Source organism: Empidonax traillii, unplaced genomic scaffold (genome assembly GCF_003031625.1).
Source record: "Empidonax traillii isolate 1590-97213 ecotype Southwest subspecies unplaced genomic scaffold, ASM303162v1 scaffold308:size980311, whole genome shotgun sequence".
Classification (NCBI taxonomy): domain Eukaryota; kingdom Metazoa; phylum Chordata; class Aves; order Passeriformes; family Tyrannidae; genus Empidonax; species Empidonax traillii.
Window position 1 is genome coordinate 355,685 of NW_020955501.1, and position 18,299 is coordinate 373,983.

At 40.3% G+C, this 18,299-nt stretch overlaps 1 protein-coding gene across 15 annotated transcripts in view; it reads left to right on the forward strand.

Annotated features, from left to right (window-relative positions):
- Positions 1-18,299, forward strand: part of RIMBP2 (RIMS binding protein 2) — an 88,633-nt gene that overhangs the window by 34,555 nt on the left and 35,779 nt on the right. For 13 of the 15 annotated variants that reach the window (XM_027891019.1, XM_027891022.1, XM_027891030.1 and 10 more), the window contains exons 1-4: positions 5,886-5,988; positions 9,690-9,794; positions 13,240-13,290; positions 16,729-16,933. In XM_027891019.1, coding sequence (XP_027746820.1) covers positions 9,693-9,794; positions 13,240-13,290; positions 16,729-16,933 — 358 coding nt within the window. In that variant the 5' untranslated portion in view covers positions 5,886-5,988; positions 9,690-9,692. Of the gene's footprint in view, positions 1-496; positions 587-5,865; positions 5,989-9,689; positions 9,795-13,239; positions 13,291-16,728; positions 16,934-18,299 lie in introns of those variants that run through there. The other 2 variants (XM_027891034.1, XM_027891027.1) reach the window with 1 other exon arrangement.

Consider the following 18,299-nt stretch of genomic DNA (forward strand, 5'->3'; position numbering starts at 1 on the left):
AGTGAAATATGGGAATATAATAATGTATACATGAGCATACATTCCAGTTGTTGGGGTTTGCCCTGAAAATGCCTTCTGGGCACTTAAATTTGACAGCATTTCTTCCTTTCTGGGAGTCAAGGCTCTTTCCCTTCCCAGCTGGAAGTGAGCTGAGGCAGCCAGGCAGGTCTGAGCTCTCTGTTACACCCACAGGGAGAGGGTTTTTTTTATTGTTATTTTGGTAGGCACCAGGCCTGTGAAGCCAGGTCATCTCTCTCTGCTTGCACATCTTTAATCAGATCATCTCCTGCAAACATGTGGGTTTATGACAGAGCCGACTCTAATTGCAAGTTAATCTGCTGCTTCTGCACCTTCAGTGCCTCTGGCTCTGTGCCTCATATTGCTCTTAATAGTTTGTTAATACCAAATCATGCAAAAACACCGCTTCCTTAAGCACTTAATAGGATGTACTGTAACGGAGATAAATGGGCTGTAACACTCTTTACTTCTGTTTTAGGAAAATAAACTGAAAGATGCTGTGCAAGAAAAGAATCGCCTGAGCCTTCAGTATGCAAGTGTGTCCCACAAAGCACTGCAATATGACCAGGTAACAGCACGAGCACAGGGCTCAGACAGTTTTTTTGGTTACAAAAATCAGGCTGCAGAGAGGACACAGGTCATTTTTTTGTGTGATTTCCGTGGTTCCGCATGACAATGTGAAAAAAAAATTTAATTGAAAATAAATTACAAAAAAATTACTTTATGAACAAATGGGATGTTCAAGTGAACATTTGAGACTCTGATAGACTTGAGAGAGGTGCATCATTCCTCTGAGTCATGTTTTCTTAGTATTGTAAGTTGGTGTTAGGCTTTGGTAGAAGACTTTTTCGGTGATTCTGGTGAGATTTGCTGTAAAATTCTCTGCTTTTTCTAAAAAATTTCTACCTGTTAGTCGTTTGGGGTTTTTTTTCACCTACCCTTCTGCATTTTAAATTTATCATTTCTCAGTGAAACGTTGAAAAGCTCCTGTCCAGCAGCAAGCGCCCAGAACTCTGCTTGGCAGTATTTCCCCTGTGGCACGGACATGGCACAGCCTCAGCTGTTCCAGGTCCTGATAGAAAAACTGTTTTAACAATTGTGCCTATCGTGGACTAAAAAAAATCTCTTTCTGACTGCAGTGGGGTTACATTTATGCCGAATTCTGCACAGGGTGAGCAGCATGAGAAGGAGGAGAGGCCGGCGTGCCTCACCTCCCCACACATGCAATTCAGGGGAAGAAACACCACCAACCAGCCCCTTTTACAGGGCTACATTTAGCTAAAAATAAGACTCCAATCTGGGATTTCTACAGGGCTTAAGTGAGTTGCTGGGCAACCTCATTCATATCGCAGGAGCTGTTACTCGCACGGGCTCCGATGAAAGCCCGTCCTCCGAGCTTGCAAAGCGGTGATCGCTGCAATCTTTGACATCTGAGTAGCCCACTGCTGAATTTCCGAGCCAGAGGAGGTCTGGTGAGGTCCCTGAGGCCACAAAAATCACCCAAATTCAGGACTGGCTCTGCATTTAGTCCACGTTTTACGTGTATCACCTGGTCTCGAAGACGACCTGACATTTCCTGTTGGTGATGAATTTGAATTGTTTTTATGTGAAAAGACAAAGTTATGATACTTAATGGTAGGAGGAAGCCATGTGTATCATAGCATCACTTAAATTTGTTCATCCATCTGCCTGCAATTTCCCCCTCTCCTGATGTGTTTCTCTTCTCTTTATTGTTGTTTACACATTACCTTTGCTCTTTACTTCACGAGGCACATAAGATAAAGTCTCACTTGGGCAATTTTATCACCTAACTGAAACAGAATAATGCACAGCACTAATGCAGTGAAGGCTCAGTACCTTGATGACACAAAAAATGTTAGTCCTCTTGCTGTCAGCAAGTGCAGAATTACACGGTCGATAATCCTTTATTTTGGGTTATACTTGTCTTTAACTATAGTGAAAAGCTTGAGGTACATGGAAAAAAAAATCTAATAAAAGCAATTTAAAATATAAAGGTAAAATGTTAACCTTTGACACATTAGCCACTAAGATAGTAGTAAAATTATCTTTTATCATGGGTGTTTTTGTTTCTTCACGTGTATCAAACACTATGAAAGGCACAGTGCAGAAACTCTGGATACCTGCACTACTAACCTAATAGCACCTCAGTACAACCAAAAACTTGTTTTAAGAGTACAATCTCACTTTTAACAATTTTAACAATATGTAATCCTAGCAGTGTGCCCTGGGTGTTAACAAACCTTTTGTTTTCCTTCTTGCATAACAGCTTTTCTGAGGGTATTTTTACCACACACAATGAGGTTGGGGATAGATGGTGCAGTTTAGGCTACATTTTACTGTTCAGAATGTGTGAAACGATACAGCTTTGGATGTGGAGGTTGGAGCAGAATTCTAACAGAGTTAGGGCTTAGCCCTGAAGGGGAAAACCTGCCTAAATTAATTTATTCTTTTTCACCCTTGAGAGCTGGCCTGAAAAACAGGCCAACTTTATCCAAGCAAAAGGGGCTGGAGGAGTGTTTATACATTCTGTTATGTAGCGCAGATAAAGCTACTGCTCATTTTTGCACAACGAACTCGCTGAAATTTGATTGTAGAAAGGAGTAAATATTAGGCTGGCTACCTATAAAACCACCAAATAAAGCTAAAATTGTACGTAACTCACATGGTTTGGTTTTGGTGCTCTGCAAAGTGAAACAAAAAGGTATCCCAGCATGGTATTGTGGACTTGTGAAAAGGTTTTGTGTCCTTAGGAGTGCTGTGGCACTGGGCTCTGAATTGTTTTCCTGTTCATCAGAACGTGGATGGGTTAGTGTTTTGGTGTAAAAATAGAGTAGGCATTATCCATTCAGAATTTATTTCCACCGTACCTGAAATCATAACCCTTCTCATGGTTGTTTCTCAGTAATGTTTTCTGAACAGTGCCAGTGGTTTGAGAAATTGGGAGGTCTCTAATGCCTAGAATAAAGGCACATGGTGGTTAGAAGGCTGGTGGAGCTTTCCACCAGCAGAATAAACTGCTGGCTCATGGAGATGTTCTGTTTTTCAATAACCAGTGTCTCTTTGAGTGTTCAGGAAGTGGAAGGCACTTTAGTGACATCCTGGCCTTCACTGACTCCAGTGAGGGCACATTTAGTTAAGTGTGAAGATACAGGATGCAAATTAAATTGGTTGATGCATTGAACAGAGGAACACCACAGATCAAAATGTTCCCTGTTTCTGTCATGAAATTAGAGCTGTTTCTGATGGCATTCTATTTAGGTCAACTGTTTTTTGCCACTGGGAACATTGATGTTTTGATACGCTCTGTGAGTAATTCAAGTTCATGTATATCCCATATGTTCTTAAGCAGCCTGCATGGAGAGAGGATTAAATTCACATTCAAGAACAAATGCTGCCTAAAAAAAAATTAGAAAAAAAATAATTATAGTCCTGTCAAGTTTTGTGATGCCTTATGGGTTCTATAAATGTGTGTGTCACAGCATTCTACGTGATACACGATCTTCAGATGAGAACGTTCTGGCAAGACTGTCCTGTAGAAACATTAAAAGATATCAGAGTATCTGGAAGTAACAAGAGTAATTATCAGGAGGTCTTTGGTAGATTTGGTTCCATACTTTCCAATCCACAAAATTCAAAACGGGCACAGAACCTCGTTCAAAAGCTGAGCTGCCTAAAGAGAAAGAAGAGAAATTACCAGAACCATTTGTGTACTCCTAAACTTTAACTAATTTAGGTAGGCATTTTGAGATCCTAAATGAAAGATCCTGAGAGATGTAAAATATCTGCAGTTCTTCTTGTCTCTAATCCATCTCCTTCCAAAATTCCATCAGCAGCCTGAAAAGTACTGTCTGTTCTGACAGCCCTGCCAGCAGGGAAAAGCACGGAGCAGAAAGGTACCCTGCTCACCAGCTCCCTCAAATTTATGATGACTAGAAAGTTTTATAAAATTCTTCTCAAAGGTGGCCAGTTGTATGAATTGCTTTGGAGACAGGAAAAACTGAAGCCTGAGGAAAACAACCTCTCCTTGAAACTTGTTCCAAAATATTGTAATTCATTAATCCTCAGTAAATTAACTGAGAATCACAGTCAGTAACAAAATTGCATCATTGATATTGATACCTCATTGTTTCTTTTTTTCACTCCATTATTCTTCACTGACTGATCTGAGCAAAGGAATACAATACAAAAGGATGCAGGAAGTGAATAGATCCTGAAAATCCATTGTTTAATAGTTTCCTCAGTTAGAAAGAAGCGAGGGGAGAGGAAAAGAAAAATCTGTGCACAGAAAGAAAAAAATAAATCCTGAGGTTGACAATAATTGCATCAGTTCTTGTGGAAAACATGATTTGTTCCATTTTCCTCTCTTTTTTTCTAGTCCACTGCACTCCAAAGAGCCCTGCTGCAAAGCTGAATACGAGGGCTGGCTGCAACCATTTAGATTGTTTGGTCCATGGCAAAATTTGCAAGTTAACAAACTGGAGCCAGAAGGCAAATAAAAAAGGCTGAATCAGCTTCCAAAACACGGCTTTAGAAAATGACCAGGAGGTATCCATGGCAGAGATTGCTTAATGCCATTTGTAAAAAAAATAATAATAATTAAAAAAAAAAAATTACAGTGAGTAGAGTGGAAAAAAAAATAAAACTCAAAGGAACTTGTCACTTCCTAAACTGGAGTTGGAAGGAAACACGAGCTGCACCAAGATTAGGGCCTGTGCCAGTCCATTGTACTGGTTTGCCTTTCCCTGGCCAGTAACTCTGCCAGCCTTGTTTCTGCTCCAGTGCAGTGTTGCAGCAACAAAGAACAGCTGATTCTGGCAACGCTGCTCGCTGATAATGTTAGTGCTCTGTTCTTTTGCTTTCTTGCCTTCTATCAGCATTGCAGGGAAGTGGAAATAGCAAGTGAACATCATGTTTGTTCTTTTTTCACTTGGGTGTTTATTTCTATTGGGTTTTCGTCCTTAATGTAAAAATTGCAGTTTCTGATAAGACACAAGCTGTAAGAATCCTATTATTGCACATCAATGCATGTCTCAAAGTCATAAAATGATCAGGGATAAGAAATCAAATTTTCTGCTGATTTGAAGAGAGAACTTTTCCACGGCAGGATAAAGTAATTCAGTATATTTTCTTGTTTTCTGTGTGTGCTTATGAAGTGGTCACTGTCACTGATGATCCAAAAAATCCTGTATAAAACCACTGGATTGGTCTGAAATGGTTAAGATAGCACCAAGTACTTTAAACCATAAAACAAATCCTACTTTATGAGTATCTGATCCTTTAAATACCTTCTGTATGGAAATATTTTAAGGGAGAGCAGGGGAGTTGTTGCAGAAGAGATTGCAGAGACATTGACTTCAAGTGTTAACGCTGGCTGATCATGGATATTTGAGTTTATTCTGAAGTCAGTTTACACTAAATAAGAGTCCAAAAAAATGTACATGTGAGTTATATTTATACATATGTGTTAGATCTCTGTCTCTTTTTATAGCACACCCATCTCTGATGCCTCTGAGATTCAGAGAATGTAGAAATTTTTTGATTGTCATTCATTTTGGGCCCTGTGTAGCATATTTATTTAAATTTACATGACTTATGCATAAGTACACTTCGGTTGCCAGATTGTAGTCCTTGTTGAAAGAAACTGTTCCATGCATACATGTATATGAACATTCCCTTTTGGGTTTTTTGTGCTTCTTTCCTATTCTCTTTGAACTTTTTTTTTTTTTTCCCTTTCTTCATTTTACCATGCAGAAATATTTGTGTCAGACAGAGTTTTCCCTTCCTTTATTAGGTTCTAGGGTAATAATCACATTTAATTTGTTCTAGGTAAAATCAGACTATGACCATCTTCGAGAAACCCTTCTCAGAGTGACCAAAGAACGAGATTTGGCTGTAAAGGGAAAACACCAGCTCCAAGCCAAGCTGGAGAACTTAGAGCAGGTCCTAAAGGTATGTGCAATGACATGGAGTCCCAACAACCCATACCTCTATTGCTTATTTATTGTTCCTGATGCTTATTTGGGGAGCCACAGAAACAAAGGACACATAACTCAGGGACTGAATGCCCCTGTTAGTTATGATAGAATGTATGGAATGCAGTAAACCAAACACTGACAAGGGATCTCAAACTATCAGAGGAGAGACATCTTTAGAGGCCTCTTATCTCATAGTTTATAAGTAATCACATGTAGGTTTTCACTATACAGTTATTTAAGTCAAAATGAGAGAAGGAGGATGAGGATATGAACAACTGCCAAGATATTTGTGTCTGCCAGTCTGGCTACAAAACATTACTGTGGCCTTTACATTCTGTAAATCTCACTGTTCTGTTATAGATCTTCTTCAGAAATTTTCACTTCACTGAAACAAAAGTTCTCTGCTGGATACAGAGGTCCTGGCTTTCCATGTTCAGTGCTTTTCTCCCTTTACCTTGAGTGGACTTGAAACCCCCCAGCTCCATTTTAGCCCTAAATTGTGCCCAAGCAGACGCAGTTAATCGGGTTTTTCATGTGTGTCCTCATATGCTCGGGAAATTACTGGTCTGAAAACACGGTTTGCAGCTTTTCCCAGCCATTGCAAAAAAAAAAGTTTTGAGGAATATTTAGCCCAGTTTCCCCGTCTGAAAAGAAGTTGGGTTTCTCCTTTGAGAAATTCAGGATGTATCAACAAAGCAGAAAAGGCGGAGAACTGCTGAATCAGCCAACTCCTGAAAATTTCCACAGCTCCTCTCACGTAGAAGAGCCCTGATTTTCTGCTGTGTGCAGCCAGCTTTTCCCATTCATCCCTCTGTGATGGTGCTCACCCATCTGCGAGCGCAGATGAGAAGCCTTTTGACGAGGCTCCTTGGGTGAGAATTGAATCTGCTCCCCATTCAGCACCGTGCATGAGTTCTGTTTGGTAAACAAGACTTGGGCACTTGAAAGCTGCTGGAGTTTGTTCTTCCATCAACCAGTTGCACGTTTTGGGACCACAGAGTCACTTCTGTAGGGAAGAACGGGGTCCTTTGTTTTCTCTGCAGCTGTAGGGACACACTGCAAGCAGCTGGAGCCAGGATGGGCAATTCGCTGTCAAATCCCCCTGCTGCCCTGGAGGAAGCAGGAAAAACAAGATGCATTTAAGCAGGTCCCTTAAGTGCTGTTTCAGAAACAGTTTATGCTGTACAGCTGTCTGGCTCTGTAGTTTGAAATAAAGCTGATAAATGCACGGTGTCCCTGTGCTGCAGGATTCTTGTCTTTGATCTGAAAGATCCGCTGGAGAGGTTCCTTCTACACACTTTCTTGGAAAGGCAGAGCCTTGTTTGACAACTGTGTTGAAATGGGAAGTCCCTTCTGTATTCTTTTCTCTGTGTGTGGATTTTCCTTCTGATGTTAGAGTAGCATTACTGGGCCCTCTAGAAAGGGTGCAAATTGGAAAGTGCAAGTTGGAAAGTTCTGACCTGCCCAGATCTTGGCAGTGTGACCGTTGTGTGGAAGCCAGGCCTGCAGGAAGATGCAGAAAGGGTTCACAGCTCAGAGCTTTCTCCCTGCTGTCCTTCTGGTGCTCTCTGCAGTCCTGCTCTACTGCCCAAACCTGTTCTCCTGGGGCTGGGAAGAAGAAATGTCAGCAGCTGATGTGCAGGGGGGAAGCACAGAACAGATCTGCAGGGAGAACCAACTTGAGACCAGTGTGTGAGGAGAGGAGTTGCTTCTGGTTTGGGGGAGATTTAATTTCTGTGCCAGAGGAGGGACAGATGCTGGGGTGAAGAGATCCTTGCTGCTTTAAACACTAAGTAAATCATAACCACTAAAATGACTGAGAGATACTTCTAGGTTAACACAGGTGACCAAATGGTCTTTTCTGACCTTAATATCTGTGAACTCCAGATCATTAAATACATATTTTAGGAAACAGGAAAACTAAAAGCTGTGGAGAATCACAGATCATGGCTAACAATCTGTTTCTTTATTACATTTTATAGATTCACTGTATGGTCACTGCATTAATTATTTATTGATCTCTGCAAAGGACCAGAAATGTTCTGTAGTAGCTTTTGTAAAAGTAGCAAGAACTTAACAGTATCTACACATGCTGTACCAAATCTGTGCTGAATCCTGAGAGAGTGAAGTGAGACTTTTTAATGATAATTAAAGGTTTTAATTAGAGGTGTGAGAATGTCTTGATTGCCTCACCATTTCTTGAATTTAAGAGATGTGCTGATGCTCCATTGGTGTCAAGTTTTGCATAAGAGGTGATGGAAGCTGCTGAGCTCAGTAAATGTAGCTTCATGCTAATTTAAATCATGAGTAAGACCAGTTAGCAAAATAGGTTATGTTTATTCAGATAAGATGAGAATCAGAGCCATTATTTTTGGTCATCATAAAATACTGATAATAGATATTACCCAGTAACAGATCCACTTAACTTTTGTATAGGATGCACAGTTCAGAAACATATACAGTCAAAATATTGAATCTTCACAAAACTCCTAGAAAACAAACCCTAGTTGAGGGTCAAAACTGATGAATTGGAAAACATTTTGTTGTTGGTAATCAAATGAAAATAAATAAATCCCAAACAGAGGCCAAATGGAGTGTTGGAGACATTTCTGCTTCCTTTGCAAACATATCCAGATTGAGGGACATCAGCCCCCCCTGCACCGTCCCTCTTTGTTATGAGTACCATGTAGCAGATGATAACAGCTCATGAAAGGTTAGAAATATGCTGGATAAAATTTTCTCTTGTACACAATAGGAGATATTTGGGGCTGTTCTTGTCAATTTTAGCCACGCATTTGTGTTTCCCAGTGCTGATTTCTAATAGGTTGGTGTACAATAACTCATGGTGCCGCAGATAAGACATTGTGCCTCCGCTCTGAGAGTAATATGGGAATAATATGTAATTTGGAAAATAAAAATCTTCAATACCAGTCTCACCAGGGAAGAGATCAGAATCTAGAAAGAGATCTTTCTTAACTCCCATTTATTAAGAGGGTGTTTGAAAGTGACAGTGATGTTGGGAGAATAATATTAACCTGTAATGAAAAAGATTTCTATCTGCAAAGGGTATCTTGACATTGTTCAGCTTGTGCTCTTCCCAAGAACCTTTCTCATATTGCTTATGTACTTTAAAAGTTGTTTATGAGTACTGTATGGTCCCTTTCGTCCAAATCCACCTGTGCTGGTTTTGTTCCCTCTAATTAGCTACAGATAATAGGCAGAGATCAGCAAAGGTAAGCTGTTTCTTTTGGGTCATCATTTGCAAAACAAATGACAGAAGCACACCCTGGATAAGGAGGCATTTAGGGAATCGTCACGGTGATTTTTTTTTTTTTTTCCCCGGGCTTTGACTTTTCAGCACAATGCGGCATAAAAACGTGTGCCTGACGGGTGAGATGGGTCCTGTTCACTTGTGCAGCACCGAGGCCACGCTGCTGGCAGTGCCACATCCTAAAGGAGATTGCTGTCAACGTGCAATTTGGTGAATCTGGCAATTCACCTCTGAGTACCGACCCCATTAAAAACCTATCCGGTCTCCCGCTTGCCTCTGGGCGATATCCCAGAGAGTTTTTATGCTGAGATGGAACACCTGCATCCCTAGGAATGGCAGAAAATTTGACTGCAGGTGGGGTGGGTTCAAGTCTCCTGATAGTTTTCCCTGTTCCCTTGCAACAGCATATGCGAGAGGCTGCTGAACGGCGGCAACAGCTGGAGTTGGAGCATGAGCAAGCCTTGGCTGTCCTCAACGCCAAACAGCAGGAAATCGAGCTCCTGCAGAAGGTAAGGGGAGGCAGGGAAAGCCAGGAGAAACCCCAGGCTGCAGGGACGGTGTAAATGGCGTGACATGGAGCTGCTGGTGTGAAGAACTTAAACCCCGACTGCCGAACTGGTTCCCGTTGCGGATTGTTCTGTGTGGTCACTGGTGCAGCTGCAACAAGTGGGTGTTGTCTGTGCTGGTTTGTTTGGGAATGTTTATGCCAGTGAAGGTTGACCAGACCCCAGTATATCTAAGTCCTATTTTCCAACAGGGATAAAAGTGACACAGTTATTTCAATTGCATCCTTCTATGCTTGTCTCAGGAGTATTTGTGCATTTCTTAAATTTCAGGGAGGAATCTGGTCTTAATTTCATGATAATCAAAATATGAGGTCTCTGCCATTTCCAGTTGGCTGGAAGAGTTAACACATCAATGTTTGTTTAGGATTTCTTCGGCTTTCTCTTGCTATTCTTGCAAGAGAATTCTTGCAAGAGGTAGCAATTCTTGCTACCTTTCTCCACTGAATTAGTTGTCTCAATCACAGTTGATCTTTTTTATAAATGTGTTGGGTTTGCGTGATAAGGCTTTGGTAGTGGGGTGGCTACAGGAGAGGCTTCTATGAGCCAAGAGAGAAGATATACATGAGAAGATGCCAGAAGTTTCCCCTCATGTCCAGCAGGTCCAATTCCAGCCAGCTCTGGGACAGACCCACCACTGGCCAAGCTCATCAGCGGCAGTGGCAGCACCCAGGCTGGAGCAGGGGGATGTGTGAGGAGTCCTCCCTGCCAGGAGGAAAGAGCAGCACAGACAACGTGTGGTGGACTGAACACAGTCCCCCATTCCCTGTGTGGGAGAGAGCTCAGGAGTACTTGGGAAGAGAGGAGGGGTGGGGGAAGGTGTTTGTAAGATTTGATTTCGTTTCTCGTTACCCTGCTCTGATTTGATTGTTAACAAATTAAACTGATTTCCCCGAGTCTGTTTTGCCCATGACAGTGATTCCTGAGGGATCTCTCCCTGTCCTTATCTCAACCCAGGAGACTTTTGCTGTATTTTCTCTCCCCTGCCCAGCTGAGGAGGGGAGTGATGGAGCAGCTTTAGTGGGCACCTGGTGTCCAGCCACAATGAACTAAACAGTTTTTAACTACCTCATTTCCAAGGTCATTCTCTAATTCACAAATCCCTTTAAGACTTTTTTTTTTTCCACTCTGCAATTTCTCAGTATTCATTATAATACAAAATACATGATATTGAGTTTCAATCTTACCAAAGTCACTTAAAGCTGCAATTGTCTCAGTGCTAATGTTGATTTTTCCAATTGCTGGGCTAGATTGAAACACAGAAATAATAGTGCTAATGATAATTTGGTAGAGAATTGGCAGGGAGGGACATTCTCAGCAGAATAGAAGATATTTCTAATGTAGTTTTCTGGAAATAGAAAACTGCAGTTGACCAAATGAAATCTTCCTGTTAATTTTCTTTTAGCCTTTCTCAATTAACTGACTTAGGCACATTTGAAAATGCCATTTCTAGTTATATTCAGCTGTTATTATTAGAACTTCCTCATAAATTTTGGCCTTAGAAATTTAAGTCCTGGCAAGGCAAACAAATCAAAGAAAGATACGGCAGTTCTTGCTAATTTTTATTACTTTCATCTTAGAAAACCACATTTGGTTTAGCAACAGGGGGCAAATCTCTATGCTAGTCTTTTCTCCAGTCACTTTTGCTAAGCTGCAGCATGACATGTCAAGCACAAAGGAGGTTATGTTTTATTTGGTATTTTACTCAATGCAACTGGCTCAGCATCTGCAGCCAGTGCTTAAATTCTTGGTAAATTCAGTGAACCTGAAGTAAGAAGACCTCCCAATGTCCCTGGTACGTGTGTGTTAGATTATGTCTTCCCTTCTCTTTTATTAGAGTCATGTAATTACTTTGGAAAGTTCTTGTGAAATGAAAGTAGCAACTCTGGGCAGTAACAGGATGGCATTTCAGGGCACATCTTGTTACTCTTGTAAAGGTGCTGATGAACCATCAAAACAGGCACTGCAAAGCCAAGCACGTTGCTGGTACAGCCCCATGCACTTGCTATCACATTTTAAATGTAAATAAAGATTCTTTGTCTTTTTAATATAAATCCAGGCTTTTCAGGTCAGATTTTTGCAGCCTAGAAGTGAGAATACAATATTGCTCATCACCATTATGTGCTGATGGGGAATCAGATGGTCTCTTTCTTTTAAGGAAACCTTAATACAGCGCAGTTAGATGTGAAAGAGAGATGGCTATCGATGCAGGTTTTCTAATCATTTACCCAGAACTCATATTCTGGGTAGATTTTATTAAACTTGTAATGATGGATGACTCAAGGCTTTCTGTTACCTGTTATCACATGTTTGCTGATGCTCGTGGAGCCAATATTTATCAAGTGCTAGCAGTAAGACTTATTACTGTGGTCCAGGAAGAAATATGACTGTGCTGACAGGATTGAAGGAGGCTTTATTATCCTGCATGACAGTGAAGTATAGCTTGGGTGGATGTTCTGGTTGTGACTTTATGGCCTGACCCAGCTTCCACCAAAACCAGTGAAGGAGTAGGGTAGCCCTTAGAGGTGAGGGGATTGAAGTTCAGATTGCTGGATCTGTGTCCATCATGTATGTTGTCCATCACTGCCCTCTGCCAAACAGGAGGGTGACAAGACTTTGGCTAGGAATGTGCAGAATGGTACAATGGTTAACAAAATTTGTGCTCATCAGGTACAAGCTGCAACGAAGGAGGTACTGAAACCTCAGATGGAAATAAAGTGAGGGTAACACCAAGTTTCTGAGTGCTGTTTTTTTTGGTTTTAAGGTTAAAGACTTTGCCCTACCATGATTTGATAAGTGAATTTCTGAGCCACATAAAATACTTTTCTGCTCTTATTTATTCCCTCTTTTTTTCTTTGACCCAGTTGACTGGACCCTAAATGTTGCACTGCTGTTTTCAAACAGCCTGTCTGGAGGTGTTTTGTGAGCTGTTTGCTTTGATGATAAATACTGATGCTTCATTGGAAGAATGAGCTTCATTTTTGTGTTGCTTTCTCCTACCTGATACTGAAGGTTTCCACTTTATGAACCTCCTCAATACCAAACCCCATTTCAGTGTTAATTTAGAAGGTTTCAGAGATACTTATGGTGTGATCTTGCAGTGTGTTGTGCCTGCTTGTGTAGGTCCAGCAAAATACCAATGCTATTAAGCTTCCCTCAGATTCAATCTCCTAAAAATAAGCAGTTATTTCAAAGGCTTGGAGCCCAAGTGCTGGAGTAATACTGGCAGAGCCACCCCTTCCAGACTGTAATTGGCTCTGGATTTGGGTATACAGTATGCTACTTCATGTGCTTGGAGCATATTATATGTGGCATGACTAATGATTTTCCCTTTTCCTCCTTTTCCTCCTTTTTTTTCTCTTTTTCTTTTTTTCCTTTTCATAAACACAAGGCTCAGGTTGAAGCTAAGAAGGAACATGAGGGAGCAGTTCAGTTGCTAGAGGTAAGATACTCTGTGTTACCTTTCCCTTCTGACTGTGATAACTGCACAGTATCATCACTTCTGAAAGTTCCAAGGAATATGTAGGCAGATAGATTTTTTTTTTCTATCTTCTAATATAATTGCATCCTCTAAGGTTTGTAATTCAGTTAGGAGTGCATTAAGCTGAGCTGTTGGAAGTGATTTGTGTACCTCAGTTTCTCATTTGGGACCTTTTTCTTTTTTTTTAAATTTTTTTAATAGTATTAAAGGAAGTGATTAATTATGAGAAATATTATTTATTAGCCTGGAAATACAGCTGCAAATAGCAATCAGTTACCTGATGTTCCTAATTAAATACTGTCTGATAAACATAAGGGGACGTGTTAAGAGACTTAAAATTTTAAGCCTAATGAAAGAATTTAGATACTTCAAATAACCTTAAAAGGGTGTGGTAGAGAGAGAACGCTTCATTTTTCTGCCTGATGAGAAGAAAAGGCATTAAATGGTTGTTAAGGGTTAATGTATCCTTAAAGAACAGGCAAAGCCATGGATTGATCATAGCAAGTGCATTGTCAATATTGCCTTTGGAAATCTGTTTTTAGCAAAAGCTGATTTCTAGTCTGTTTAGCTTCCCACAGTATTTCTGTGTGCACTTGCTGGTCATGCCTTGGTGAAAGGTGTTTTTTTCAGGTACATCGATCAAGTGTTAAAAAAAATAAATAATTAAAGAATTAGTTCATAAAAATCAATATTCCCACAGAACGTGTTTTGCTCATAGGCTTTCGTTATCACCAGATATATTAATTTTGTTTTAGCTTTCAGAACACAAGATTAAATTATTATCTAATGCCTGGTGGAAAGTATATAATGCAGGAAAACATAATTAAAAACAAGGCAGGCAAGAGATTATTTACCCCCACCCCATCAAGCTGAGCACAATTCCTGAGTAGCTGATTTGTCTGCAACCTGCGATTTGCACAACCCCACCAAGGTTGCCAAAGCTTTCGCTTTTTATTGCCGCAAGTGCATTATTTTGGAGCATTTTATTTAATGTGCCTTTTGCAGTGTGAGATCAGCAGCAATATTGATTTCTGAAGCGTTCTGTAGCGTGGTTTGTGTTAATGCATGTTTTTACACGTGGTACTGTTCTAATATACTTCGCTTTGAAATGTAAAAACAAACAAAAAAAGTATTCAAAACTGTTTTTATTTCTTTGTTTATTTCACATCTCTTTGTTTACTGTGTCTTGTTTGGGATTTATTGCTTTGCACTTCATCCAGAACACCTTGGACAGCATGCAGGTATTTTAGGGCATAAATTCTCCTTTCCCTGTCCTGAGTCCTGCACCTTTCCCTTTAAACTGAGCCCGATAGCCCTGCCCAACCTTGCATGAGGTGCGTGCTGGAACCATTGTTATGCAAGCATGCTTTGCTTTTTTTGTTGTTGTTTTGTTTTTTTTTTTTTTTTTTTTTTTTTTTTTTTTTTTTTTTTTTTTTTTTTTTGGCCAAATACCAAATCATCAAAATCAGAACTTTTTTTTTTTTCCACGAGAAATTAATCTTGGCATGATTCGATGAGAACTCAGATCCTGGTTTTGAAAGTCGAATTTCTTACGAGCATGCCCAGTAGGAATGGTTTGGTAGTTTATTCAGCACTGTAAACTTTCTAACTGCGTGGATTTTGTCTGAATTCAGATTGTTTCTTTGCTGATACAGAGACTATTTTATGTGATATTTTCACCTGGGGTTGATTTGAACCACCCAGTGAAAGCTATTGTTGCTACAAACTGATAAACTATGAAATGATATCTCCATAGCAGAACACATGAGTTAATTACTGGTCTGAATTCAAACCTGTCCACTTGGAAAGTTGCTCATCATCTTCCCTGTCTCGTGTGAACAGTATCTGTCTCGTAATGGATGAAGTCTACTTCATTTTCTGTTTGAGAAGCCATTTTAACTTTGGAAGCAGAGCTCTGGATCGTATGAGAAGCTTGGCGAGTGCCAAGTGACAGACATTCAATCTGTCTGCAGCAGAGAATGTCTCCTCATACAACCACTGCTATAGGCAGAGCCAGTTTTAGGGAGGTCTGGTAGACTTGGCACCTCTGTGCCATCGTTAGCAGGGCAGATTATCCAGGAGGAACCACAGCACAGAACAAAATCCCAGATTTCTGGGGCTGTGAGCACACGCCTCGCTCTGCAGTGACGTCCATGGACACGTAGGTTTTCTCCAGTGAGGTGAGTCTGGCTGGCTGACAGCAAAGCAAGCACATGCCTGAAGCCAAGAAACGAGGAGGAGCACAGGGATGCTTCCTGTTACCTCCACTGAGGATCTTAGAGCCCTTTTTTTCTTTATATAGTACCAGCTTTGTGCTCACTTCTAACTCACAACCTTAAGCAGTAAAAGCATTTCTCTTCCAGGCTTCAAACTGTCATGACAGAACAACTTGAAATTTCTTCATACTCAGAAGAGATGACAAAGAAGGCACATACTGAAATACAAATGCTTTTAAAATTAATAAATAATAATACATTACTGTTTTTTCCAAAAATATTTTTAAGACGGGCTTAGCATCTTGTTGAGATTTGGATTGTGATGCTTTTTTATTTTTCATTTTATGCTAGAGTTTCCATAACTGCATGTGGAAAAATCAGTGTATATTCTTAAAAAGTAGAATAACTCATCCTTAAAAGAGGGGACCAAAAAACCCAGACCTCTTTACTTCATTTGCTTAATGTCCTTTTAAAATTGTGCATAGATGTCATATCCATGCAGCAAAGGCCTCAAAACCACAGAAAAGAGATGAAAGACTAAAAAAAAAAAAAACCAAGCATTTAATGTTTGTGTAAAACTCCCACAGTGTCTCTGATTCTTATTGGGTTTTGTTTTATAATTGATCAGATGGATACCCTGAGACATCTTTAGCAGAAATAAATTAATTTGTGTTATGAATACAGAGAAATTTTATCTTTGAGATTCACTGTAGCTTTAAAAAAGTATTCGTTCTTGCTGGGTTTTAAGACATAAATGTTAATTTAGCAATTCAGGAGGCTTCAACTAAGAAGCAAAGGATGGGCAAACCTCAGAAATGTATCTGAGTTGTAGAAAAAGTGGGCAGAGCACGCAAAACTGACACTCAGATGTGTGTAGAAGTCACAAAGCTGTAGGATCTGTTTGCAGGTGTTCTTGGCAGTGATTTTTTTTTTGTTTGTTTTTTAACACTGCCAAAAAACACGATGAGGAATTTCCCCTTTGGAAACCGGGGACGAAAGGAGAAATTCCCTCAATATTATGTGGTTACCACCAGGTTTCGTTCTAAGTGTGGGTGAGAATTAGAGGGAGACCGTGGTGGATCTGTTTATCCCAAATAGTTTACCTGTCCTGGCCTCATTAAAATCTGCTGGATTCCGAGCTGTGGTGTCAGTGACTCATCCACGTTATGTCTTGGTTTTGCAGGCCAAGGTCCGAGAGCTGGAGGAGAAATGCCGGACGCAGAGCGAGCAGTTTAACCTCCTGTCCAGAGAGCTGGAGAAGTTTCGGCAGCAGGCAGGGAAGATTGATCTCCTGAGCAGCAGCACGTTGGCATCCTCAGATATCTCTGGTTCTCCTGGTAAATCTCTATCCCAGTTAATGAATGGAATAGCCACTTCTATAGGCAAAGGTAAGGAAGGAGCAGCGTTCTGTTGGTTCTGCCCTCTGGGTTTTATGATACAACTCTTGTGATGTAAATGGAATTTGCTGCACAAATGGAGGGCAGAATCCACTCCTGTTCCCGTTTTGTGACCTGTCTGGATTTCAGAGTATCTCTTAAGCCTTCACTGAGCTTGTTCCAGTTTTGTTTGGGCACTGCTGGGAGCAGAATTCTCTCTAATTGCTGTTGGGTGTAGTGAAAAGAAACCAGTTTAGTGTTAAAATTGTGTGTTTCTTTTGTAAAAAATATACTTCCACTGTAGGAAGAAGGACTGTCTGCACATGCAGGCTATGTTGTCAAAGCTTCCCTGCTTCAGGGACACAGGGGTAGTTCTGCTATCTTCTTGAAGTAGCAGTTCATGGGGAAAGAAAGCACTGAGACCCACACACACTGTACTGGCCATTACATAAAAGAGAAGTGTAAATAGAGATGGGTAGAAAATGGGGAAACTGAAGGGAGCATTTTGACAGACATGAATATGGTTTTGGCTCAATTTCATTTGTTCAACAGACATGATGCACTTCCCTGTAAAAAAATTGAAAGTAAAACATTAAAAAAATTAAAATAGAAGCAAACACTGTCTACACAACATAGATTCTGGTATAAAGTGATTTTGGTTGAAAATGAGTTTCATGGGATGTATTTTAACAGAACTGAGTGAGGATAATGTCTACAGTTGCTTGCTAAACTGTGCGAAGGTGTGTTTAAATTTTTAACTGTTTCAAATAGTGTTTAAAACTCCAACTCCCAGTTGTTCTAGAAACAGAAGAGTCTCAACAAAAATATTGTTGATTTGAGCTTGAAAACAAATGGAGAACGTAAAGTTTTTTTTTAAAAAATATTTATTTACATGTGTATTGTTGTTCTTACACTCACAGTGCCCAGTAGAGTCAACAGTGTGTGTTTATCCAAGATCTGTGTTGAACTTTCCACCAGGTCATCTCCTGTTGCCAGAGGCAACGGCTCTCCTAAGTACAGAGCTTTGTAAACCATCCATTATTCATAAGAAAATTGCAAAGATCAAGGCAAGGGGTTACCTGGGCACGCTTGAAAATCACTTCCATGTAAATCCCGTGTTAGATTGTGTATTATTGCAGTGTTATTCTCAAGGCTGAGGAGTGTCCTCAGCCAGCCCAGTGTCACCCACGCTGGAGTCGCTTCACTTGTGCGAAAAACCAGCTGTCTGTTGATTCTCATTGCTTACAAATTCACCGAAGGTTGTTCTAAAATAAGTGTGAAAAAGGAACTGGAAATATGAAATAGTCTCGACTTTGTTACCCAAACTTCTAGAAAAACTCTGAGGAGCAAGGCCTAGGGATCACAAATCATTTCCCTG